The following is a 27,852-nucleotide window of genomic DNA, read 5'->3' on the forward strand; positions in this document are numbered from 1 at the left end:
GAGCTGGTAAGGTATCATTCAGATTAAGCTCTTCATTCTACAGGTGTGAGAACTAAAGTCCAGAGAGGTGATGTGTCATTCTCAAGGTCAGGCAGTAGTAATGGTACCAAGATACTGGCCCAATGGCCCAATACTGTGTCCTATTACCTTCACCGCAGTGCTTTCTGACTGGCTAGAAACATAGGCATAAGTGATCTAAACCTATGAACTAACAACAAAAATTATACCAAGAATTTAGAAAAACTGTTTCATTGCATTCTCCTCTACCACACACATGATAGAAAGTAAATACCATCTGCTGCTATTTATGTTTGAATGCCACTCTTCTATTTCACAATCTCACTGAACTATTTCTGGCTCCTGGCAAGTTTGACACAAATCCTGGAACACGTAAGTGACATGGTGAGCTCCAAGGATCAGAGAACTGGGTGGGAGAAAGGACCCCAACCCACAAAGAGCTATGCGACTCAGACATTCCATCTGATGAGGAGGCTGGTGACACAGCACCATCCATTCTGCTAAGTGCATTTCTTCTCCTTTTTCAAAGCCCTACTCAGTGATGGTCGTGCCTCAGCAGCGACTTTTCCAACCACATTATTATTTCACTATTATCTGTTTCATGTTATACTAACATAACTAGGAGTGTAGATGGTCTTTCCTAGTCACACCCAATGTCTCCTTATTTTATCTTCCTGGTGCAGTGGAAGTTGCTCAGTCCTGTCTGAGTCTTTGCATCCCCATGGACTATACAGTCCATGGAATTCTCCGGGCCAGAATACTGGAGTGGGGAGCCTTTCCCTTCTCCAGGGGATCTTCCCAACCCAGGGATCAATCCCAGCTCTCCCACATTGCAGGCGGATTATTTACCAGCTGAGCCATAAGGGAAGCCCAAGAATACTAGAGTGGGTAGTCGATCCCTTCTCCAGCGGATCTTCCCAACCCAGGAATCAAACCGGGGTTTCCTGCATTGCAGGCAGATTCTTTACCAACTGAGCTATCTTCTGGGAAGAGAGACTATTCCAGGTCACCATCCATCTATCACTAGACACAGACTTATTTTTTTTCTTTATGGAGAAAATATGCTTTACTCTTATGATTTAGCTGACTGGGATTAGCAATTTATTTATTGATGTTTATTTTTATTTACTTCTTACTGATTAATTTTTATTGGAGTATAGTTGCTTTACAGTATTTTGTTAGCTTCTACTACATAATGAAATGAATCATTATACATATAATGTATACCATACATATACATATATCCCCTCTCTTTTGCATTTCCCTCCCATTCAGGTCACCTCAGAGCACTGAGTAGAGTTCTCTGTGTTATACAGTATGTTCCCACCAGCTGTCTATTTTATGCATAGTAGCAATAGTGTGTATGTGTCACTACCAATCTCCCAACTCCTCCCACCCCTGCTTTCCCCTAGGTATCCATATGTTTGTTTTCTGTGTTTGCAGACACAGACTTTAAAATGACTTGCAGGTTGTCTGACACACCTAGATCTGTAACACCAGAAAGTTGATATTATACATGCAGAAGAGTGACCTGTGAAATTAGGTCAACAGTAAATGAGTTCCCTCGACTGGGAGTTCTGTTTGTCAGCAAATATTTGCTGAGCACCTATGTGTGCTAAGCTGTGTGGCTGCAAAAATCAAGACAGCTTTCAGGATCTCTAGAATCCACTCTCCTTGGGAGGGAAGCTGAAGAGAGATTGCAGGGTGACAAGGGAGATTAATGAAGGACCAAAGAAACAGAGTGGAGGGCCTCTGGGGCCAGCTGGGAGAAGTGAGTGAAATCTTCCCCGGAGCAGGTGGGCAGAGATGACCTTCCAGCTGTTACCTGATAGCCAGGCAGAGAAAAGACAGTGGCAACGACATCAAATAGTGAGCAGCTCCAATAGTGCTAGGGGAGATCGTAGGAGCTGAGTCCCGGCAGATGGGATGTGGCAGGTCAGAGCGGAGAACCAGAAACTTCCTCCTGTGGTTTCTCTTCCACAGAGCTCTTAGCTCCCGAACACCAGAGATGACTGGATATGATTCGTCTGTTTGCCCAAAATGGATTTTAGACTTCCTAGACATCTTTGAAATTCAGCTCCCATTCACTTAGGTTTTCCACCTCTTTCCCAAAGACACGGCCTATCAGTGCCTGGTGTTTAGGATATCGCCCTCAGACTCTAAGCCTCTAAAGCACCATCAACAGAGCACAGCACGGAACATGAGAGGCATCCTTTCCCCGTGAAATGAAGAACTTGAGGAGGTCTTATCCATCGCCTTCTTTTTTTTTTAATTGATATATTTATTTTTTAATTTATTTATTTTAATTGGAGGCTAATTACTTTACAGTATTGTAGTGGTTTTTGCCATACATTGACATGAATCAGCCATGGGTGTACATGTGTTCCCCATCCTGAAACCCCCTTGCACCTCTCTCCCCATCCCATCCCCCAGGGTCATCCCAATGCACCAGCCCTGAGCACCCTGTCTCATATTGTCTCATGGACAGGCAATCTGCTTCACACATGACAATATACACGTTCCAACGCTACCCTCTCAAATCATCCCACCCTCACTTTCTCCCACAGAGTCCAAAAGACTGTTCTTTACATCTGTGTCTCTTTTGCTGTCTCGCATATAGGGTCATCGTTACCATCTTTCTAAATTCCATATATATGTGTTAGAATACTGTATTGGTGTTTTTCTTTCTGACTTACTTCACTCTGTATAATAGGCTCCAGTTTCATCCATCTCATTAGAACCGATTCAAATGTACTCTTTCTAATGGCTGAGTAATATTCCATTGTGTATATGTACCACAGCTTTCTTATCCATTCATCTGCCGATGAGCATCTAGGTTACTTCCATGTCCTGGCTATTGTAAACAGTGCTGCAATGACATTGGGGTACACGTGTCTCTTTCAATTCTGGTTTCCTTGGTGTGCATGCCCAGCAGTGGGATTGCTGTGTCATATGGCAGTTCTATTTCCAGTTTTTTTAAGGAATCTCCACACTGTTCTCCATAGTGGCTGTACTAGTTTGCATTCCCACCAACAGTGTAAGAGGGTTCCCTTTTCTCCACACCCTCTCCAGCATTTATTTCTTGTAGACTTTTTGATAGCAGCCATTCTTACCAGTGTGAGATGGTACCTCATTGTGGTTTTGATTTGCATTTCTCTGATAATGAGTGATGTTGAGCATCTTTTCATGTGTTTATTAGCCATCTGTATGTCTTCTTTGGAGAAATGTCTGTTTAGTTCTTTGGCCCATTTTTTGATTGGGTCATTTATTTTTCTGGAATTGAGCTGCATGAGCTGCTTAAATATTTTTGAGATTAATTCTTTGTCAGTTGCTTCGTTTACTATTATTTTCTCCCATTCTGAAGACTGTCTTTTCACCTTGCTTATAGTTTCCTTCATTGTGCAAAAGCTTTTAATTTTAATTAGGTCCCATTTGTTTATTTTTGCTTTTATTTCCTTTAGTCTGTAGGGAGGTGGGGCATAGAGGATCTTGCTGTGATTTATGTCAGAGAGTGTTTTGCCTGTTTTTCTCTAAGAGTTTTATAGTTTCTGGTCTTACATTTAGATATTTAATCCATTTTGAGTTTATTTTTGTGTATGGTGTTAGAAAGTGTTCTAGTTTCATTCTTTTACAAGTGGTTGACCAGTTTTCCCAGCACCACTTGTGAAAGAGATTGTCTTTTCTCCATTGTATATTCTTGCCCTCTTTGTCAAAGATAAGGTGTCCATAGGTGCATGGATTTATCTCTGGGCATTCTATTATTTTGTTTCAAAAATATGGAATGCTTCACGAATTTGTATGTCATCCTTGTGCAAGGGCCTTGCTAATCTTCTCTGTATCATTCCAATTTTTGTATATGTGCTGCCAAAGCGAGCACCATCACCTTCTTAATCAAAAGTGATTTCCCATTTTGAAGAAGGTCCTTCCACTTATAGAAAATCTTTACCTCTTAAATTATTGCTTCTTACAATAACTAGCAATTCAGCATTATTGGTGGGTTTGTTTCTGTGTTTTGTCTTTGGAACTCTGAATGGCCCTAAAAATATAGCATATCTTCAACAGTTCAATGGGAGGAAAGGGAGTATGGGTGGTTCACAGAATTTAAAGTATATGAACATGTTTATGGATTTCCCAGGTGGTGCTAGTGGTAAAGAACCCACATGCCAATGCAGGAGATGTAAGAGACATGGGTTCAACCCTTGGATCAGGAAGATTCCCTGAAGGAGGGCATGGCAACCTACTCCAGTATTCATGTCTAGAGGATCCCATGGGCAGATTATAGGCAGGTTACAGTCCTTAGGGTTTCAAAGAGTCGGACACGACTGAAGCAACTTAGTATGCACACACATGCATGAACACATTTATAACTTGAAAAGAATTCAAATACTTTGATCTGCCTGATTGATTTCACAATGTGGAATGGCTTTGCCAATTATGTGATGAATATTTTCTGTAAGTTGAATGAAATAATAACTTGAATTAATCAACTTGTTTTCCATAAGTTGATTACACGATTGTTTTAAAATATATTTATGACACATAGTAAGATTAAAGTATTTTATAAAAATAAAAATTAAAGTATATGAACATTTTGAGACTACTGAAATTTTTGTATCTTGGGCCAGAGACTGTCTGAAAGGCATAGAAAAATTCTGATTTTTTTAAGGAGTGGGTAAAAGTATGATAATACCTGTGGATAGAATACTTCAGTTGGATTTAAAGGGGCCAATTCTCTTTGTATAGATAATAAAAGTCATACAAGGGATGGAAAAATTAACCACAGAAAGATGAGATGTTTAAGTTGGTGTTGTCACAGGACCTACAACAAAGAATAACACCAACTTTATCTTACAAGTCTTTTGTTTGCTTTGTAATTATGCCTTTTTTTTCCTCCTCTGCTGGGTACTGTTCAGTGCCTAACTCTGGCTTAAATTTTAAAGGCAGTAATTAAGCCCTAGAAACGTCTGGTGCCAAAGCTGTTCTGCAGGGCTGTTAATATAGTAAATCACCAAGTTGCCCCCTGGGGCTCCTTCCCAGAAGCTGTCAGAGGCAACTCCATGTTTATGGGAGAGCCTCTCAATGCTTTATTCTCATTGAGATAAAATTAAGTCAAAGAACATCCAATTAAAATGGCAGGGGTAGTAAATGAGCTGTACTGGGTCTCTCCATTTAAGTTGCCTCAAAGACTTGGAACTGGGGAAATAAAGATGCCGGAGCCATGTTTTTGCTGAGCAATTCTGGGCTACAGCAGGTAAATTTGCTCCTTAGGTCATGGAAGACTGGAAATGTGTCATCCCTCCTGTGGATGGTTAAAAAGTAACACAGGGATTTAGGGGCTCTTATAGCAACCCCCAAAGTGGTCAAGGACTGATCAAGCACCAAGAAGATAATATAGTCTTGATACCTTGTTGGAGATGCAGAGAAAAAAGAACACATGTGGTTTGTGGCAGGAAAGAGCAACAGTGAAGGTGAAATTAGCAGTTGCAAGGCAAATCTGTGCGCTCACTGTATCCCTCATGAGAGGGAGCTCCTGGTCTTCAAACAGAGAACACTCCTCAAAGCCTTGTTGAATAAGATGAATTAATATTATCATCCCCACCAGTATCAGATTTCCATATCATATTCTGCAGAAAAGTGTGAGGAGATAATCTTATTAAGATCGTATCAAGATTGTAAAAATATTTCTGGCAGAATTAAAGTTTCCTATTTCTTTAGGACCAAGATTGCTATGTATCAGAATAGGCTGACAAGACAGGAAGAAACCTAAATGCCCACTAACAGATGAACGAATAAAGATATAGCATATATAAACAATGGACTATTATCAGCAGTAAAAAAGAATATAATAATTGCAATTGCAGCAACATGGATGGACCTAGAGATTTTCATACCAAGTGAGGTAAGTCAGACAGCGAAAGACAAATACTATATATCATTTAAATGTGGAATCTAAAATATGACACAAATGTACTTATTTACAAAACAGAAAAGACTCACAAACTCTGAAAACAAACTTATGGTTACCAAAGGGGAAAGGTAAATTAGGAGTTTGGGATTAACATATATACACAACTACATTGAAAAATAGATTATCAATAAGGACCTACTGTATAGACAGGGAACTTTACTCTGTGGTAACATAAATGGGAAAAGAATTTGAAAATAGATACTTGTATATGTTCAACTGAATCACTTTGCTGTACACCTGAAACTAACCCAACATTGTAAATTAACTATACCCCAATATAAAATAAAAACTAAAATAAAAGGAAAAAGAAAAAATTGGCTGAAAGTAGACTAGAAAAATTTCCTGATATAAAGAAGAGTTAGCATTACCGTGGGGCTTCCCAAGTAGCACTGGTGATAAAGAACCCACTTGCCAATACAGGTAACATAAGAGAGGCGGGTTGATAGAAAACTATAAAACACTGATGAAAGAAATCAAAGAGGACACAAACAGATGGAGAAATATACCGTGTTCATGGATTGGAAGAATTAATATAGTGAAAATGAGTATACTACCCAAAGCAATGTATAGATTCAATGCAATCCCTATCAAGCTACCAATGGTATTTTTCACAGAACTAGAACAAATCATCTCACAATTTGTATGGAAATATAAGAAACCTCGAATAGCCAAAGCAATCTTGAGGAAGAAGAATGGAACTGGAGGAATCAACCTGCCTGACTTTAGGCTCTACTACAAAGCCACAGTCATCAAGACAGTATGGTACTGGCACAAAGATAGAAATATAGATCAATGGAACAAAATAGAAAGCCCAGAGATAAACCCACGCACATATGGACACCTTATCTTCGACAAAGGAGGCAAGAATATACAATGGACAAAAGACAATCTCTTTAACAAGTGGTGCTGGGAAAACTGGTCAACCACTTGTAAAAGAATGAAACTAGAACACTTCCTAACACCATACACAAAAATAAACTCAAAATGGATTAAAGATCTAAACGTAAGACCAGAAACTATAAAACTCCTAGAGGAAAACATAGGCAAAACACTCTCCGACATAAATCACAGCAGGATCCTCCATGACCCACCTCCCAGAATATTGGAAATAAAAGCAAAAATAAACATATGGGACCTAATTAAAATTAAAAGCTTTTGCACAACAAAGGAAACTATAAGCAAGGTGAAAAGACAGCCTTCAGAATGGGAGAAAATAAAAGCAAATGAAGCAACAGACAAACAATTAATCTCAAAAATATACAAGCAACTTCTGCAGCTGAATTCCAGAAAAATAAACGACCCAATCAAAAAATGGGCCAAAGAACTAAACAGACATTTCTCCAAAGAAGAAATACAGATGGCTAACAAACACATGAAAAGATGCTCAACATCACTCATTATTAGAGAAATGCAAATCAAAACCACAATGAGGTATCATTTCACACCAGTCAGAATGGCTGCTATCCAAAAGTCTACAAGCAATAAATGCTGGAGAGCGTGTGGAGAAAAGGGAACCCTCTTACACTGTTGGTGGGAATGCAAACTAGTACAGCCACTATGGAGAACAGTGTGGAGATTCCTTAAAAAACTGGGAATAGAACTGCCATATGACCCAGCAATCCCACTGCTGGGCATATACACCGAGGAAACCAGAATTGAAAGAGACGCATGTACCCCAATGTTCATCGCAGCACTGTTTACAATAGCCAGGACATGGAAGCAACCTAGATGTCCATCAGCAGACGAATGGATAAGGAAGCTGTGGTACACATACACAACAGAATATTGCTCAGCCATTAAAAAAAATACATTTGAATCGGTTCTACTGAGATGGATGAAACTGGAGCCCATTATACAGAGTGAAGTAAGCCAGAAAGAAAAACAACAATACAGTATACTAATGCATATATATGGAATTTGAAAGATGGCAACGATAACCCTATATGCAAGACAGAATAAGAGACACAGATGCATATAACAATTTTATGGACTCTGAGGGAGAAGGTGAGGGTGGGACGTTCTGGGAGAATAGCATTGAAACATGTATATTATCATATGTGAAACAGAACACCATTCCATGTTCGATGCATGAGACAAGGGCTCAGGGCCGGGGCAATGGGATGACCCAGAGGGATGGGATGGGGAGGGAGGTGGGTGGGGGGTCCAGGAAGGGGAACACATGTCAACCCATGGCTGATTCATGTCAATGTATGGCAAAAACTATTACAATATTGTAAAGTAATTAGCCCCCAACTAAAATAAATTTAATAAAAAAAAAAAAAAAAAAAAGAGAGGTGGGTTGAAACTCTGGGTCAGGAAGATCCCCTGAAGGAGGTCATGGCAACCCACTCCAGTATTCTTGCCTGGAGAATCCCCATGGACAGGGGAGCCTGGCGGGCTATAGTCCATGGGGTTGCTCAGAGTCGGACATGACTGAAGTGACATAGCACGCGTGCAGCATTACCGTAACAAAGCAGTGTTCAGAAGAAAAATGCACAGATATTTTTCAAGATTTATTTGACGGGTTGCCAGAGCATTCTGGTACTTCCTGATGGTGCTTTATGTAAAAACTGAACTTTAAAATTTTTTAATACATTTATTTTTAATTGGAGGGTAATTGCTTTACAATGATGTGTTGGTTTCTGCAATACATCAACATGAATTAGCCATAGGTATACATACACATGTCTTCTCCCTCTTGAACCTCCCTCCCACCTTCCACCCATCCCACCCCTCTAGGTTGTCATGGAGCACCAGGCTAATCTCCCTGTTCTTTGTACAGTAACTTTACAAACTATTTATAGCTTATTTTAAACTTAATTCTGTGCATTCAGTATCAACTGAGAAGCGTGCAGTTGTGATAAAATAGCTTGCTAACTGTAGCTACCAAAGAATTACACAGACTCTATTGTATTATGCAGTTGTTCTTTTGAATATTTCATTTACTCAAGGGAAAAATATTATAATTTGTAATTTCCATATTGCCAGATTATTGTACACTCTCCAATGATTACTCTCGCTGTTTGGAATCTGTCAATTTCTGCACCATTTAATAAGACAATTTGACTTCCTGAACACAAGAAGAATCTCCGAGGGATGCATTTCCACGGAAAATTCCTTTTTCAGGAACCCAAGCTCAGCATTACCATGTGACTTCACTCCTCTCCCCTCCGCTGAAGCTTAACTTTTTGATTTCATCTTGCAATAATACCATTTCCAAGAATATCATCTTATATACTCCTTTAGTGTTGAAATAAGAGATGGAGGTGATGCAGTTATTATATATTTGCTCTCTGTTGCAATCGCGTCACAAATGCACAGAGATTGATAGGGAGATGGAATGCAGTCACTGTCTTACAAAGACACAAAAACAATTTACACAGCATTTCATACACCAACTGTATAAACAGTTTCAAAAATGATTAAGTTAAAGAAATTCTATTTAGCCCTTGCCTGCATGTTGTCCACACTTAACAGCATTCCCTTCAGTGGCCTTTCAGTCCAGAAACCAAGATGCCCAAATACCGTGAGAGTGCCTTTGCATCACTCCATTTAGTTTTGTTTTCTTTCATCAACTTGTTCCTCAAATAGGTTTTGCAATTAGGTTCCATGTTGTGTCAATCATGAAAGTCTGTTTGTTTGAGTCCATCCAGTCAGTAAGTATGGGTTGAAAGCCTACTCGAAGACGGGTGATGAAAACAGTCTTTTCTGTGATCTTGTGAGTTGCTGACTGGTTGGATCCTTTAAGGATTTTTTCAGGCATGTTTAAGTTCTCAGTTCTTCAAACCAATGAACACAGATTTTCTGTGCTTAACAACGAGCTTTAGTTAACTTTATTTCTCATGCCCACTAGAGTTGTTATAGAGTAATTTTCCTAAGTTCAACACTTTGCCTAGACACTGTACAATATATAGGATATAATAAAGTTATGAATATATACAAATGGAGAAGCAATCTATTAGAATGAATCTATATGCCATTGAGGTCATGCCATATATGCCATGTATCATTGAGGTCAAGTGCAAGAGCTTGAGAGCTGAACTCAAGTCCCGACCTGTCAGTTACTGGCTCATAATTGTAAACCAACTTAGTTTCTCTAAGTCTCAGTTTACCATCTGTAAAATGGACATAATAATAGAGAATGCCTCATAAGGCTGTTGGCGGGTGAAATGAGATAATCCCTACAATGCCCTGGGGTGAGATTAGCTAGTCTGGATGCTCTGGAGGCTTATTGGAGTCCTTAGACAGAGACCCTGGCTCTAGGGGGTTGAGTTAACTCAGCAGAGGAAGAGCTGATTCAATTGCTCATCTCCAGAGGGTCCCCCAGCCCGAGGAGCTTCCATTGTCACCCGGTCACATGATCACATAGCTTTCAGGGGCCCAGAGCCGTAAGTTTGTGGACCACACTCAGGGCAGGCCTTCCTTCCCTCATTAAACAGTGACCAGAGCACACGGTCCATTGATGCCTGATCTAAACCATAGATTAAGACTTCAGGAGATGGTGTGTTCTCATTTCTCTTTGCTTGTAAATATTTTATATTTCCGTCTTAATGGGCTGGTACTGTGTGTCCATCATCCTTCAGCCAACAAGAAATCAGCACAGAATCTGGCACATAGTAATGCTTGATAGATGTCCCTATGATGTCACTGATGTTGTTGAAGATGATATGATAATGTCATTGATGATGATGATGATATTATACTTGTTTAAACTCTGGGCCCTAATATCTTAGGACCCAGGAGGACTGAGTTGCCATCTATATAAGATGTGCAATTTCAAACAGACTGGGAAAACTTAAACATATTCAATTACTCCAGAGGTTGATGTGAGTAGTATTAAAAATTATTTTTTAAATAAAACAAACAATCAGAATTGGCCTTCGTAAAGTGAAAATGGCCCCCTATGTTTTTATTTTTTATAAATAATGAACAGGGAGACCTAGCGTGCTGCAGTCCATGGGGTCGCAGAGTTGGACATGACTGGGCAACTGAACAACAACATGTTTTTATTACAATTATACTGAACTAGACATTAGAAGACATAGATCATTTTATATCGATTTTTCCATTAGAATGTACATGCCTTGGGGTTGAGGATTATGTTAATGTTTATACTCAAATGAGTTCATCATATATCACAAGCATTTGTAACATACTGAATAAATGAATAAAGAAGTAAGACTTTCCAAGTTTAGTCTCAGCCCATGACAATCCTTCCAGCCTTTGAAGTCTTGGCTTCTTAGAGCTTGTACACCACAAAATTAAGCATTGAACTATAAGATATCTTGGGTAATTTTCCAGCTCTTTCATGTACATGATTGTCTCATTTCTCTAACTTTTAAAACCCTCTAGGTTAGCTGAACTCCATCTTCCAAATGTACACAACAAGTGATTACTTTACATTTTTATAGCATTATAGGGGCCAGGCAATGTGCTGGGATCTGGAGATTTCTTAGACAAGGAAAAAGATACAGCATCCACCTTCAAGAAATTCCTAGTGCAGTGCGGGAGATGAGGCAGGAGCCAGAATTTGAAACGCTGTGGATCAAACTAGGCCCAGAGCTCTGGTGAACACGGAGGAGGCAAGCACAGCCCAGGCGGCAGGTTTCACACGGTTGTTGTCAGAACTGGATGATGTAATAAATACCACACACCTGGCATAAGCGTCTGCTCCACAAATCTTCATTCACAGAACCTTCTCCTTCCTTCTCACCTATCCTTGCTCCAAAGGACTCTAATGTTAGACTAAATTAAGTGTGTGTATGCTGATTTTAAGAGCACTGGTAGATGTGACTGGTATTTCAGGCTAGACGTAGGCTGGGTTGTATTCAGTTCACTATATGTCTCCAGACACAGTGTGATCATCCCAAAAATGGGGTGATAACATATCTCTGCAAGAGTCCGTTTATTGATTCTAACACAAGCTCCTGTTCCCCTAGCTCATGACTCTTGGAAGAGTAAGTGAGAGCATTCTGGACTTCAGAGACTCAAGTTCTACTTCCTGATACTCTGGCACTTAATCTTCCTCATCACGGTAAAGTTCATCTCCTAAACCCCATATTCCTCCAGTGTAAACGGGTGAAAAACAGTATTCAGCTCAAACAATCATGATGATTCAAGAAGATAATTCACGGCAGAACACTTCGTCTTCCAGTGCAGAGAGTGTGGGTCCGACCTCCAGTTGGGAAGATAAAATCCCACATGCCTTGTGGCCAAAAAACCAAAACATAAAACAGAAGCAACACTGTAACAAATTCAATAAAGACTTTAAAAATGATTCACCTTAAAAAAATCTTTAAAAATCTTTATTAGAAAAGAAGATAATTTATGTAAAGATCTTGACTCATTTATTTAGTCAATGAATATTAATTGATATTTGCATTTTAAAAATCTGAAAAACATGAAACAAATTGCCACAGTGTGATTTACATTTTTTTTTGAAATGTACATTCTATTGTGGTAAAAGTTACATAATATAAAACATACTATTTAAGGTACAATCTGTTTGTAGGAGATATATTAAAATAACCTTAAAATGCATTATAATACACACTAGGTGCAGACAAATACAGTTTTATCCCACTTACATGAGGTACCTAAAATAGCCAAGTTCATAGAGTCAGAAGCAGGGGGAAGTTGAGGAGGAGGGTTTAGGGAATTAATGTAATTTACTCTTGGGATTGCAAAATTATGACAATTTTTGTTGTCTGGAAAGATGACAATTATATTTCTATTTTTAAATGATATACAGGGAGCGTGTTAATTCTTAACACACACATGTGCACACACACACACTCTATGACATGTCTGAAGAGACAGTCAAGCCAAAAATCTCCTATTTTGGTACACATTCATTACCTTAGCATTCCAATCTTTAATTTGTCTTGAATTTATTTCAGTTTAATATCTATACATGGGCTTCCCTGGTGACTCAGTCATAAAGAATCCATCTGCCAATGCAGGAGATGTGGGTTTGATCCCTGGGTCATGAAGATCCTCTGGAAAAGGAAATGGCAACCTACTCCAATATTCTTGCCTGGGAAATACCATGGACAGAGGAACCTCACAGGCTATAGTCCATGAGGTTGCAAAAGAGTCAGACATGACTGAATGACTAAACAACATCTACACATATATGTATATGTAAAGCTGCTATAAGTAGGAAAACATATGTAGTATCTTGGTAAATAAAAATGTAAACATTTACCTAATATTTTATTATTTTCAAACATTTATACAGATAATCTCTTAATCTTTACAATAGTTTGAGATTTGGCTCCATATCTTTATTTCTAGAAGAAAAAATTAGATTCATAATGATTAAGAATATTAACTTCTACCTCCAGAGATGGAGGTGGGGGAGGAAGCTATAGGCTCAGCCTCCCACTGGAAGCAATTAGAACATAACACATAGTAAATGATCATTTTCAGAAGTAGGAGATGAAAGACATGATCCCTGTGGTCACCAGGACTTCCTATTTGGAGTCATGTCCAGACTGACTACCAGGAATCAGCTGTCCCAGTTTACCCAGGACAGTTGCCTAGACATCCCTTCAACCCAGGCAAACTGGAATGGTTGGTCCCCTCCTAGCCTCAAAGAAGGATCTCCGATACAAACCACAACATCACAATGTTGACAATACAGAGGTAAAAGTTCAGGAGACCTAGAAGTCTATGATTTATGGGGCATCATCATTCTGAAAGCATTTGAATTTAATGCCAGCCTCGAACAATTTAAGATTTCACATAAAAATCTGGATTTCTGGTTCCCCTGGGAAAAAGAGAAGATAAGGCAGCAGCTGGTCTCCAGTCTCTGCAGCTAAGAGGACAGGTGCACTGCTCTGGTGCCCAGTTGCCCACCAGCTCCTTGCAGTCATCTGTTCTGCTGACCCTGTGGGCATTAGCGTTTCAATCCCACTTTACAGCTATTAAGAAATGCTAGGACCTTGTACAGGAATCTGGAAGTAGTATAAATATCCCTTCTCTCCTTAGATTCAGCCTAAACCCCCATTGTACACACATCAGCTCCATTTTCCTTGACAGGGATTTCCGGATGCGGTCTACCCACCTTCTAGGTGGCTTCTGCCCTTTTAAAGAGCAACTAACACAGGATTGTTCTTTTCCCTAATGGGCTTAGCACAGTACATCCACTTAGTAGGTATGAAATATTTTTGTTACATGAATTCATGTTTTCTCAAATTTTTCATGAGTGATTAGCTTCATATACACTTAAACATATCATAAAACATTTCCATGTCTGTTCATTCACATGAATTGTTGGGACAGCATCAATTAGCCCATTTACCTATTAAGGATGCTCTGTTTCAGGTTGATCAGTTAACAGGCAGCAGATAACACCAACAGCTGTATTTGACTGTGTCCATACTTAATCATTTATGCCAACAGTGAGACAGAAGAGATCGCTTTGCTCAAATTGTGGTAGATAAAAGCACTATTAGCGTGTGGTCTAGAACAGAACAGAATACTCCTGCATTTAACACCACTTCAATTTCACATCTTTCAGCCATAGGGATTTATGACAAAAAAGTCACAGGGGATAAAATGTAAAGCAGTTTTTTCAAACAATTTGTAGCAAACTGGGGTTTTACTAGGAGCTAAACTATGCAGAAAAGACATTTAGAAATGTCAACTAGCTGAGTGTTTTGGGAATTGTAACTTAAATGAACCCCATATGAATTTTCATATGGGCTAAAGATCTTATTTCTAAATAGTCTGAATAATGCAAAAATTAGCTTCCTTCTCAGAACATGCTCTAATACCACCTGCCGCTTGGAAGAATTTTTTTGAAAGGTGATATTAGAGAAAGTTTTAGTCAAGATGGCTCTGGAAGTTAAAACTTGGACACACACCGTCTGTTCAAAATATAGAACAAAAGACAGATAAACTAGAAAATTGTGCATGCTCAAGTTGTTTCAGTCGTGTCTGACTCTTTGTGACCCCATGGACTGTAGCCCGCCAGGCTTCTCTGTCCATGGGATTCTCCAGGCAAGAATACTGGAGTGGGTTGCCATGCCCTCCTCCAGGGGATCTTCCCAACCTGGGGAGCAAACTCACGTCTCCTGCAGTGCAGGCAGATTCTTTACAGAAAATCGTGGCTGAACTCAAAATAAGATGAAGATCTCCACTGACCAGAAAAGGTAAAGACACATACCTGTAAACTTGGACTATGACCCAGGGGGTGTGGCAGGTGAGTGGAGAAAGCGTAAGTTCCTGGGCAGTTAGAAAAGGGTAATTTAACTGCCTCACTCTTTGCATCACCACTCCCTTTCCACACCCATCAGATAGGCGATAATTAAAAATATAGCTAAGCACAGGTGAGGATGTGCACCAGAGAAAACTCTTGTAGGGCAAGGGTGTAAACTGGCACCACCACTTTGGATAACACTGGAAATGCCAACCCCCATCCCAAAATGAGACTGGAAAAAGGAAAACATACTAACTTTTAAAAGGAGATAAAAGGAACCATTTTAATGTCTGTAAGAGAATGAAAGCAAGACTCATAAAAGAAAGGCGTGACATATTGAAGGACATTTAGATTAAAACATTCCTGGATTGCCAAGAACAGAAGGAAGGAAAAGAACAAAAATGGAGTGGAAGGCACTTGAAATACAGGGAATTGATATGGGGTTAACATCACGAAGTTACTTTTTAAAACCTCTATAGAATAAATCAAAGAGAGAGAGGAGGGAAGGAGGGAGAGTGAGAGCCATCGGGAACAGGTGATAAGCGGGCGTTCACAAAAGAAAAAAACATAAATGGCCAATGAGCAATACTCAAGGGAATCAGTCCTGACTGTTCATTGGAAGGACTGATGTTGAAGCTGAAACTCCAATACTTTGGCCACCTGATGCGAAGAACCCATTCATTGAAAAAGACCCTGATGCTGGGAAAGATTGAAGGCAGGAGGAGAGGGGATGACAGAGGATGAGATGGTTGGATGGCATCACCAATTTGATGGATATGAGTTTGAGTAAGCTCCAGGAGTTGGTGATGGACAGGGAAGCCTTGCGTGCTGAAGTCCATGGGGTCACAAAGAGTCAGACACAACTGAGAGACTGAACTGAACTGGCCAATAAGCATATGGAAAGATGTCCAACTTTACTAGTTAACCACTAGTAATTAACTGAGCTATGCCAATAAAAACTATTTCCACACTCATCAGATAGGCAAGAATGAAACCCTCACAGGTACAGACAAGGACGTGGAGCAAGGAAAGCTCTCATCCACTCTCTCATCCACTTCAGTTTTGGAGCCATTCTTTAGAGACTCTGCGACATGTGTGCATGAGAAGAACTGTATGAAAGCTTCATGGCAGAATTCTTGGAGACAGCAGAACTGAGGATGTAAATGTTCACCAATAGGAGAAAGGATAAGCTAATCACCATATAGCCAGAGGAATTTATGTCACACTGAAAATGAGTGAATTAGATATATTTATATTAACACACATAAATTTCATAAATGTAACAGTGGACAAAAAGTAAATTGCAATAGGATGCAAGAAGCATGATAACACTAAAGTGTTGAAAACTCACAAAATAGTGGTATACATTACTATGGCCATACTAATATGCAGTAATAATAAAAATACTGTGCCCAGGAATGGAAAAATAGGAATTGTGGTTACTTCTGGGATATGAGGGAGGGAAATAGAGAGGTGATAAAGGGGCTTTCAACTCTATCTGTAGTATTTCATAAAATACATAAATCTGAAGCAAATATGGCAAAATGGTAGTAATTCTAGAAGCTGGGTGGATGGTATAAAAACATTTGCTATGTTGAATTATTTAAATGTTTATCAAAACATTAAAAATATTAGCTAGATATTTAACTCCACCCCCAGAGAACATGATTACAAAATAACTGCTAGTGGGAGTTTTTTAAATGGTATGAACAACTGGGTTTCAAGATTGTGTTATAAATACACACGGAAACACGATAAACTGGTAATTGGAAGCAGTGAGATAACAGGGCAATTTAATAACTGTCCTTTAATTTCCAAATTTTCTTTAATGCACACATATTACTTTAATAACCAGAAAGAACATTTTCAATTTAAACTTTCAACCCATGTCGTAAAGTCATTCTAAGAGGGTTCATGTTACGAACGGTTCCAATTACACCAGGCTGGTAGGCTGCCTGGGCTGGATTATAGGAGCATATTTTGTCTTTATTATTTGCACGTTGGTTGTGTAAGTGTAATAATAGCTGTCTCAGGCTTGTTCCCTAGAAAACAGATCCGGAAGATAAGCTTACAAACTGAGGCTTTGTGGGTGGATTCCCAAACTGCGGGAACGAAGAAACCTCGGTGCAGATCTGTGCATTACGGAGCTGGCCACAGTCTCATGAGCGAGCAGGGGTAGCTGTTCAGACACAAGGGATGTCTCTGGACCACTAGATGTGGCAAAGTCCACCTGGGGGAGGGTGGGAGGGGAGTTTCCTTGCTGGCTACGTCCTGTCTCTTATGGACCAACATTCGCCCAAGAACAAGAACTCTGAACATGTCCAGGTTCCATCACCTGAAGCAGCCACAGTCCCTATCCCAGCACTTCAGCTGAGTCCAGGAATGAAAGCTTTGATGGGTCTGGGGCAATGGACCCCGAGCGCCAGAGGGCTTGCCATCATGACAGCCCTCACCTCAGAGGCGGCACAACTGGTGCAGTAACAGCAGCAAAGGCTGGGTTTATCCATATGGGACAGCAAGCCCGGGAGAAGCGGAGGACCCGAATCTGGGGAGGGGTGTTATCTCGATGCGTTATTTTTTCCACCCACCATTAAACATCCCGTCTTCACCCTGCAGTCACCCAAGATCATGTCCATATAAACAGTATTTTTAATGTAGTCTTTGCATGCTCCTTAGGCAGGATCCTGTCCCACAGGCATGCATGCTGAGTTGCTTGAGTCATGTCCGACTCTGTGCGATCCTATGGACTGTCCAGGGATTCTCCAACCAACAACACTGGAGTGAGTTACTATTTCCTACTCCAGAACTTCTTAACCCAGGGATCAAACCCACATCTCAGTCTCTTACACCTCCTGCATTGGCAGGCGAGTTCTTTACTACTAGGACTTGGAATAAAATAGTAGCAGCACCAAAAACCAGTTCAAAGGGGAAACAGCTTCCAGCAGACTGGGAGTTGTGAATAGCAGTGTGACATGGTGAAGAATTAGAAATAGGCTTTTGGTGGCAACATGGAGAAAAACGTACATCTTTTTGCATTAATTCATTCAGTTTAGACATCTGGAAAAGCGTTCGGCTTTCCTTATTATATATTTGATCTGTAAGCTTGTCATCAAGTTCAGTTCAGTTCAGTTCAGTCGCTCAGTCGTGTCCGACTCTCTGCGACCCCATGAATTGCAGCACGCCAGGCCTCTCTGTCCATCATCAACTCCCGGAGTCTACCCAAACCCATGTTCATCGAGTCTGTGATGCCATCCAACCATCTCATCCTCTGTCGTCCCCTTCTCCTCCCGCCCCCAATCCTACCCAGCATTAGGGTCTTTTCCAATGAGTCAACCCTTCGCATGAGGTGGCCAAAGTATTGGAGCTTCAGCTTCAACATCAGACCTTCCAATGAACACCCAGGATTGATCTCTTTTAGGATGGATTGATTGGATCTCCTTGCAGTCCAAGAAACTCTCAAGAGTCTTCTCCAACACTACAGTTCAAAAGCATCAATTCTTCGCCGCTCAGCTTTCTTCACTGTCCAACTCTCACATCCATACATGACCACTGGAAAAACCATAGTTTTGACTAGACGGACTTTTGTTGGCAAAGTAATGTCTCTGCTTTTAAACATGCTATCTAGGTTGGCCATAACCTTCCTTCCAAGGAGTAAGCGTCTTTTAATTTCATGGCTGCAGTCACCATCAACAGTGATTCTGGAGCCCAAAAAAGTAAAGTCTGACACTGTTTCCACTGTTTCCCCATCTATTTCCCATGGAGTGATGGGACCAGATGCCATGATCTTAGTTTTCTGAACGTTGAGCTTTAAGCCAACTTTTTCACTCTCTTCTTTCACCTTCATCAAGAGGCTCTTTAGTTCTTCTTCACTTTCTGCCATAAGGGTGGTGTCATCCGCATATCTGAGGTTATTGATATTTCTCCCGGCAATCTTGATTCCAGCTTGTGTTTCTTCCAGCCCAGCGTTTCTCATGATGTACTCTGCATATAAGTTAAATAAGCAGGGTGACAATATACAGCCTTGACGTACTCCTTTTCCTATTTGGAACCAGTCTGTTGTTCCATGTCCAGTTCTGACTGTTGCTTCCTGACCTGCATACAGGTTTCTCAAGAGACAGATCAGATGGTCTGGTATTCCCATCTCTTTCAGAATTTTCCACAGTTTATTGTGATCCACACAGTCAAAGGCTTTGGCATAGTCAATAAAGCAGAAATAGATGTTTTTCTGGAACTCTCTTGCTTTTTCGATGATCCAGCGGATATTGGCAATTTGATCTCTGGTTCCTCTGCCTTTTCTAAAACCAGCTTGAACATCTGGAAGTTCACGGTTCACGTATTGCTGAAGCCTGGCTTGGATAATTTTGAGCATTACTTTACTAGCATGTGAGATGAGTGCAATTGTGCGGTAGTTTGAGCATTCTTTGGCATTGCCTTTCTTTGGGATTGGAACGAAGACTGACCTCTTCCAGTCCTGTGGCCACTGCTGAGTTTTCCAAATTTGCTGGCATATCGAGTGCAGCACTTTCACAGCATCACCTTTGAGGATTTGAAATAGCTCAACTGGAATTCCATCACCTCCACTAGCTTTGTTCGTAGTGATGCTTTCTAAGGCCCACTTGACTTCACATTCCAGGATGTCTGGCTCTAGGTGAGTGATCACACCATCATGATTATCTGGGTCGTGAAGATCTTTTATGTACAGTTCTTCTGTGTATTCTTGCCACCTCTTCTTAATATCTTCTGCTTCTGTTAGGTCCATACCATTTCTGTCCTTTATCGAGCCTATCTTTGCGTGAAATGTTCCCTTGGTATCTCTAATTTTCTTGAAGAGGTCTCTAGTCTTTCCCAATCTGTTGTTTTCCTCTATTTGTTTGCACTGATCGCTGAGGAAGGCTTTCTTATCTCTCCTTGCTATTCTTTGGAACTCTGCATTCAGATGAGAATATCTTTCCTTTTCTCCTTTGCTTTTCGCTTCTCTTCTCTTCCCAGCTATCTGTAAGGCCTCCTCAGACAGCCATTTTGCTTTTTTGCATTTCTTTTCCATGGGGATTTTCTTGATCCCTGTCTCCTGTACAATGTCACGAACCTCTGTCCATAGTTCATCAGGCATTCTGTCTATCAGGTCTAGTCCCTTAAATCTATTTTTCACTTCCACTGTATACTCATAAGGGATTTGATCTAGGTCATACCTGAATGGTCTAGTGGTTTTCCCTACTTTCTTCAATTTAAGCTTGTCATCAAACATCATCACAAATAGAAATACAATTGTATGTACTCAGTCACTTAATCCTGACCTAGATGCTGCTAGAATATTTTGGGGAAATGAACAATATGCTATTAAATCTTTACTAAGAACAAAAGCTCCCATAATTAAAAGCAAAATAAAAAATTCTATATCCAGAATTTGATTGCTAGCAGGGTGAAAGAATAGGTTTAAAGCAAAGTAAGATGCTGAACAGTCAGAACTAGACATGGAACAATGGACTGGTTCAAAATTGGGAAAGGAGTACGTCAAAGACATGAGTCTGAGCAAACCCCGGGAGATAATGAAGGACAGGGAAGCCTGGCGTGCTGCAGTTTGTGGGGTTGCAAAGAGTCGGACACGACTGAGCAACTGAACGAGATGCTGGAGACAGTCTGCGGTTGGAAGCAGAAATTGCTCAGCACTCCCCCATCTCCTTTCCCTAAAGGTTTCTCATCCCCTCACCTTGTATGTCCCTCAGTGATGCTACCCAGGCAGTGGTAGGGGAGGGGAAAGGACAGTCTAACCTGGAGACAGAGACCCCTGCACAGAGATCTGTGCAAAAATCTCCTCCTTTTCTGACTTGGATGCTTATACCTATTTGTATCACTGAAGGGTAGTGAAAGATTTAAACATAGCTGTTTACTTATCACTCTCATGGCCATAAAGCAGTGTTCCTACTAACGTACCAGGTGATCATAAAATAACTGAAACAATGGAAAATGGAAGGCTGGAGGCGATCGTGTGAGGATATAATGTTTTAATAAAAAGAATAAACACAAGTTCCTGAGTAAAAATATCCAGAACAAGCAGGTGACCTTGAAAAGTAACACAGGATTTTGAGAGCCATGGTTACTAAAACCCTATAAACATCTGCTTCAGTGCATGGTGGGAAATACAACATGAGATAATCTTAACTCAAACCTTAAAAATAATATTTAATAACTTTCCACATAAAGACACAAACAAAACCATAGAATTTATTCTTACTTTATTAACAATGTGGCTTACAATTTTTTCAAGTAAAAAGGGGTTTTTATCATTTAGAATAAAAATTAAAATATAACTCTGATATAGATTTTCATTTATTTACATGAAAACATATATACAGAATATAATCTTACAGCAAATCAATGACATGCCCTTTTGTCCTGCAAATTTCAAAAGTAAAAACACCAACTGTTCTCTTTTATGCACCAAAACAGACACAAGATATGAATCAAGTTCCAATACAAACTATTCAAACCGGAATGCAGAGCAGTAAAACGGCTTTCGACGGTCACAACTAGGGGTAGTTTATGCTTCTAGACCTCATGCAGGCTCCCATTCTGAACAACAAATGAGATATTTTTTTTTGTCATTTAAAACATTTTTTGTCTTCAATCTCCCACTGTAAAGTGATTTTCAGCAAATGCTGATTAGAACTTTTTCTTCAACACATCCCTCTGGTCCACATGAAGCACCCGATCTGTCTAGCGATGCAGCTACTGACCTACTGGTCCTCACTGGTACCCAATCCTAGCCATTTTAAAAATAAAACCAGTAAGACAGAAAGTCTGAAGCTCAGGATACTGTGTTATTACTGACTCTCTAAACCAGAGACACTTTTTTTAACCAAAACCCAAGGCAGCACCGTGTCAGCACTTAGAATTTTTAGGTGAATTCAGTGGGTCAAAAATAGCACAGATGGATATTATCGCATTGGGTTCAGGATCTGTGCAAATCAATCCTAGTGATAAAAGTTGCCCAACATAAAAACTCAACCCAGCTGAAGGGAGTAAAGCAATTTCCAGAAAACTCTTGAACAGAAAAGAACAAGTGAAGGAAGAAAGAGAAGCCTGATACTGAAATTGTTGCCAATGGAGCTTCTCTTGTTATTTAGTTATTTCACTGAAGAAACACAGGTAGTATGTATGTCTCCCTAACAATTGTTTTTTCCTTAAAAACTATAGATACTTGAAAATTTACGATTTTTCCCTTCAAAACATTGCACCCTTGGTCTCAGTTTTCTAAAGACAAAGGATAGAGTAGGACTTGGAGCCTAGATTCACCAAAAATACAATAGTGCTCAAACCACGAAGACTTTACTTAACACAACTGTTTCTACAGTTCTATCTACAGAAATAAACACAAATGGGTGTTTGACAAAAGAAGTATGAAACTTCTAATGCTTCCAAAATGAAGGGAGAGACGCCCTTAGGGACATTTGGTTTAAGATAAAAAGTAAGTCTCAGAACTTGCCTGATACCAACACTCCAGATTCTCTGACACAAACTAAGGAAACTGAGACCAGTCTTCAAAGGCTGATCAAAACCAACCTTCCAGAGACTGTCTTGTGGGTCAAAGTGGCCAGTGTGAAAGGTCTGAGTCATTCTAATTCATTGAGAAACAGATCAAACACAGGAAATCATCGTTCAAATATGATCAAATAAGGCAAAGCAACCTAACAGCTGTGTATAGCACAAACTGTGAGTCAAACTTTGATCAAATGAACCTAATTTTAAAAGTGATGGATTTCTCCACACTATGCAACTCTGTCGTGAAGGAAACTGGGTTTTTGCTTTTTTTTTTTTTGGTAAGCAAAAAATGAGTTCTTCTGTAATGGGGGTCATACCTTACTTACTCTTTCTAGGTTTACATTTTTGTGGATAAGAGATTTTCCTAACACACGACAAAAACAGTCAAGAGGTCAGAAGTGGACGGACACATCCTTAGCTTTAGGGCAGGACTGAGTGATGGACTCTCAGCCTTCGAGATGAGGTGGCACAAAGCACAGACTGAAGCGTCTGCATCTCAGGAAGTTCCTGAAGGGAACGAGCGGTGTGGTGCACACAGAGGAGAGGACTCTGGTCCCAAAGCGTCTTCTGGGAGACCGTGGGGAGATGGCAGCATCTGGGGATGAAGAGGGAAAGGGGCATGGCTGGGTGGAGCGTTTCAACCCAAAAGGGTTTATCTTAGGGGCCGTGGTGCGCTGGCAGCTACAGGTGTGAGATGAACTCCTCCCGCCACGAGGGACAAAAACATAGTAACGACACAGTCACGACAGGCAAACGTTCCTCGAAAACCGGCCGTTTCTCTGAGACGGAAGCTGGTGAGTGGTGAACCCTACAGACACAGAACGCCACCTGACACTCCGCAGCTCAAGTCCTGCTGATGTGAAGGGGCACAGAGTCAGCAGGGAATCCCAGAGAACCAGAGCCGGAGGGTGCGTGGGCAGTACTTGGAACAAAAATACATCTTCTTGACCCTGAAGAGTCTCCCAGCTCCTAGCAGGGCGGGCTGACGGCGCCCCAACGGCCCCAAGCTTGAGCTGGGCCTCTCCTGGCCCGGCACAGCCGGCCCCTCAACAGGCACACAGGTTGGCAGGGCTGAGCCCTCAAAGAGACAGAGGATGAGGGGGGCTCTGGGCACCTGGCCCCTTGGGAAGAGACCGCATCCCCAGCAATGGTGGCGTGTCTTCCTCGGCTGCCAGGGTTGAGGCCTCCAGCTCCTCTGGGTGGGCTCCAGGGCTTAACCCACCCCCACAGGCGCCGGAGAGCACCTCACTCCAGCGCAGCAACCCGCCCCAGTGCCATTCAGGGAAGGCATGAGAAGGTGACGCTCATTCTGAAAGGGTGAGCAGCCCTCTTCATTTGCACCCCACGTGCAATGGGAAGAGCTCAGCTAGAAAAGGCTGATCCACAGTGAGGATCACAAGCCTATCCGAGGCAGGAAAACACCCAAGACCTTGACCAGCAGGCCCTTCTCAAGCGGCTGACAGAGCTGACCTCCCTGGGATGGAGCATTGAGGACAAAAGCTGTGCGGCTGAGGAGACAAGAGGTGAAGAACAGAGAAGGGATAGAAACTGGAGCTCGGAGAAGAGAAATCAAACCACAGGCCAGGCCTGAATCCCCACGAACTGCCCATGTTTATGGGCCGAGAAGATGGGGCACCTGGGCAAGTCCACTGCCAAACATTTAAACCTGCCTTAGGGTCAGTCACGTGGGAGACAACAGCCTCAACCATGAAATGTGTGTTTCCCCTTTTCATCAGTAATGGTGACAGATGATGACAAAAGGTTAGCCTCCGTGACTAAGCCTCTCAAGATCTAACAGAACGCCGGGCCTCTGTATGTTGCAGAAATACGAGCAGCTCATCAGCCCACCCAGGACGTTATTCCTGGAACTGTTGTCACTCTCATCAAAGAGAAAAGGTCAAGGTAATAAAGGAAGAGAAAGCTGTGCACCCCCACTTCTCCTGGGCAACATGGAGGCTGAGCTTCCATGCACAAGTTTAAAAAGGCATTTGAGCAACAACCAGCACAGAAGATAATGGTCTGTTTGGGACTGAAAAAATTTAACAGCTCCATGCAGGGTGCACGTGGACAAGTGCCTGGTTCCAGAGACCAGCTGGCTCCTGGAGTCATGGGTTTTTCTATAAATGACGGGACCTACTTAATGAAAACTGCCAAGAGACATCCTAAGTAAACCAGAGGCAGGGTGGGCTGCAGGCATTACGTGGTCACTCTCTGTCTCATTCTGGCCAATCCGGGCTCTCCCTTGACAACAGGAGCAGGCTGGGGACAAGGGGACCCATGTCCCTGCCACATCGTATAAGTTCACACCTGCCGCTTTATCACAAGGAGGTCCAGGGTGATTCAACATCAGCCCAGATGACGGGGTCAGTCACTGGCTGACCCAGGGGCGCATGTACCTCTGTGGGTGTGACCAAGGTGGGGCTCAGAGGGGACCTCCCCAGGAGACCTGGGGCAGTGACCCCTCTCAGGGGAGGAGCGGGTGCGTCAGCAGCTTTCTCCAGTCTCCCCCGGCCTTGCTCTCCGGAATGAAGCTCTGCCTTCAATGCACAATTCAAGATGCCCCAAGAGATGCGAGGAGCCCCTCTCCCATCTGGTCACAGTTATTCAGAATGTGGGGGACCTTGAAGGTTCCATACAGGACAGCAAGCACGCCTCCTCCCTGAAGGCTCCCTGGATGCCCACCTCCCCACAGTTACATGCTCCTCCTCCCTTCACTGCCCAACAGGCAGAGTCCCTTTTCCACTAACTGTCATCCGAAACATCGCCCAGAGCCGTGCGTGAGAAATGAGCCGCCAGCAGACCAAACTGCGGTGACAGCCACGCATATCGACCTGAAAGAAGCACCTATGGAGGCACTTGGGGTACAATGACAGTGAAGTCACCAGAAGACCTCCTCCCGGGTCACGACGGAAAAGACATCACCTGCGCCTGGGTTTTTGAAGCATGGGCCTTGGCTTAGGAAGCTGCCTGGTTTGGGGTGGGAGAAAGACGGGGTGTGGTCTACAGAGATGCAGGTCCACACCCGTTGGGTATGATCGGTAACTCACACCCTGTGGGACCACTGCTGTGGGCTCGGGTGCTCTGCAAACACGGAAATGTCAAGCAGGCTGGTGGGCGGAGGAGGCCCTCGTGTGGACACCTGTTGGATGCACCATCACACACATCTGGGGAAATCAGAAGCTCCAGTCCGGGAAACCTCCTGAGACCGAAGATGCGGCATTCATCGGGCTGGTGGGCAGCCTGGGAGTGGGCGGGGTCAGTTGGCATACTGGGCGTAGAAGGCCACCTTGACCCGCTCAATCTGGTGGCAAAGCTTGATGGCGGGGCCCAGCTTCAGTTCCATGCACTCCTGCACCGTGGGGAGTGTCAGCAACAGAAGTGCCTGCCCGTCGATGTCCTGCTGGAAGAGAGAGCCGGTTAGAGCCGAGACAGAAAGGACAGGACTCAATGGGGTGCGTGGGCCATGACGGGCTTCATCCCCAGCCCAGGGCAGGAGGGGTGGCTCTCACTCCCTCCAAGCCTGGTGAGCGCTGGCAATTTGGCTTGACGGCTGCCCAACCCCTTGTTGAGAAAACCTTTCTGCTAAGAGAACACTGGCTATGGTGAAATTCACCAGCTTGGACTGGAGGGGACAGAAGGCTGGACTGGGCTGTCCCCAAGGTCCAGCCCTTGGGGCTGTGGTGAGCAAGCCCCCCTGGCCCCCAGGTCCAGCCCGTCCTGGGCTGTGGTGTCCCGCCACTGCTCTCCTGTGACTCTCTGAGCCTTGAAAAAGGCTCTCCACTAACAGGAGACCAGCCCTGACAGTTCCCATCAGGAGGGAAGAGACGACCTTAACCACACAACGCGCTCCTCCATTGGAGAACATGTGCACTGGGACACGTGTGTGCACACACCCTTACGTTTGTAACCTGCATCACCCAGAATGAGGTCTGAGGTCTGTCTTATTTAGCTTTCTGCTAAATATGCCTCTGGGCTGTCTTATTTAGCTTTCTGCAGCCATACACAAGGGCCCCACGATGGAGATATTCACTCAATGGTGGCTGAACCGCAGTCACTGCAGAAAGAAGAGCAAGAAGGCTCAGCCCGAGGCTTTAGGACCACCGCATGGGGCAGCTCTGCCTCTTGACCAGCTTGCTTCCTATAAGAACTGGGTTTATTTATCTGGACGTTGTTTGATTGGGTTACTGAGTGTCACTGCAACCCCTTCCAGGGCACCCAGCCTTCACATTTGGAGGAAATGGATGAGGGTCTGAGAGCCTGAAGGCCCGAGGTAACGACAGTGGTTGTGGTGGGCAGGAGCAGACACACTGGGCTCCTGCCACCCAGAGAAGCAGGAGCCCTGGGGCTGCCAGGAGCCCCAGGGAGGCAACAGCCACAGCACTGATGCAGGCAGGCACCTTCACAGAGGTAGCATTTGTTCTTAAACTGATGGTTTATTTAGCTGTTCTGTAAACCTCTAAAGCAAAAAAAAAAAAAACAAAACACCCTAAATTCATAAATTAATTTTGGGGGAGGTCCTATAAGCCTCTTGGCTTCCCTGGTAGCTCAGCTGGTAAAGAATCTGCCTGCAATGTGGGAGACCTGGGTTCGATCCCTGGGTCGGGAAGATCCCCTGGAGGAGGGGCAAGGCAACCCACTCCAGTATTCTTGCCTGGAGAACCGCCATGGACAGAGGAGCCTGGAGGGCTGCAGTCCATGGGGTGGCTAAGATTCGGACAAAATATATATAGAACTAGTTGTATGTCAGCCCCCAGAGAAGATGCAGGAGACACACAAAATGAAACGGGCTTTCTCCTGCAGCCCAGGAACAGACACACCTGTGCAAGGAGCCACCCAGGGCACAGACGAGAGAGGTCCCCAGAGCCGGAGACGCCAGGGACCAGGGACAGCCTCGTGCTGAACTGTCTGTCAAAGCAGCAAGCCAAGCAGGGCGTGGGGTCTTTGCTGCCCCTGCTCTATCCTCAGCACCCAGAGCAGTTCCCGCTAGCACATACAGGGGCTCCCTGACCACACGTCAAGAGAAGGAACGGGAAGAACTGGCTGTAGTAAACACGAAAGTCCAATGGTGGGGAAAGGAAATGATAAAGAAAGAATTTGGAGGGTGAGCAGAAACGGAGGAGAA

At 42.6% G+C, this 27,852-nt stretch overlaps 1 protein-coding gene and 1 non-coding gene across 14 annotated transcripts in view; both read right to left on the reverse strand.

Moving 5' to 3' along the window:
• Positions 1–3,788: 3,788 nt before the first annotated feature.
• LOC145533655 (U6 spliceosomal RNA) lies at positions 3,789–3,895 on the reverse strand. The gene has a single exon (XR_014074235.1). It is a non-coding gene; the product is annotated as a U6 spliceosomal RNA (small nuclear RNA).
• Positions 3,896–21,407: 17,512 nt separating this feature from the next.
• Positions 21,408–27,852, reverse strand: part of SFMBT2 (Scm like with four mbt domains 2) — a 181,795-nt gene continuing 175,350 nt past the window's right edge. For all 13 annotated transcript variants that reach the window (XM_081557206.1, XM_081557204.1, XM_081557209.1 and 10 more), the window contains one exon: positions 21,408–26,127. In XM_081557206.1, coding sequence (XP_081413332.1) covers positions 25,987–26,127 — 141 coding nt within the window. In that variant the 3' untranslated portion in view covers positions 21,408–25,986. The remainder of the gene's footprint in view (positions 26,128–27,852) is intronic.

The sequence above is a fragment of the Giraffa tippelskirchi genome, chromosome 13 (assembly GCF_054371585.1).
Source record: "Giraffa tippelskirchi isolate mGirTip1 chromosome 13, T2T-mGirTip1v1.2.pri, whole genome shotgun sequence".
NCBI classification, from domain to species: Eukaryota; Metazoa; Chordata; class Mammalia; order Artiodactyla; family Giraffidae; genus Giraffa; species Giraffa tippelskirchi.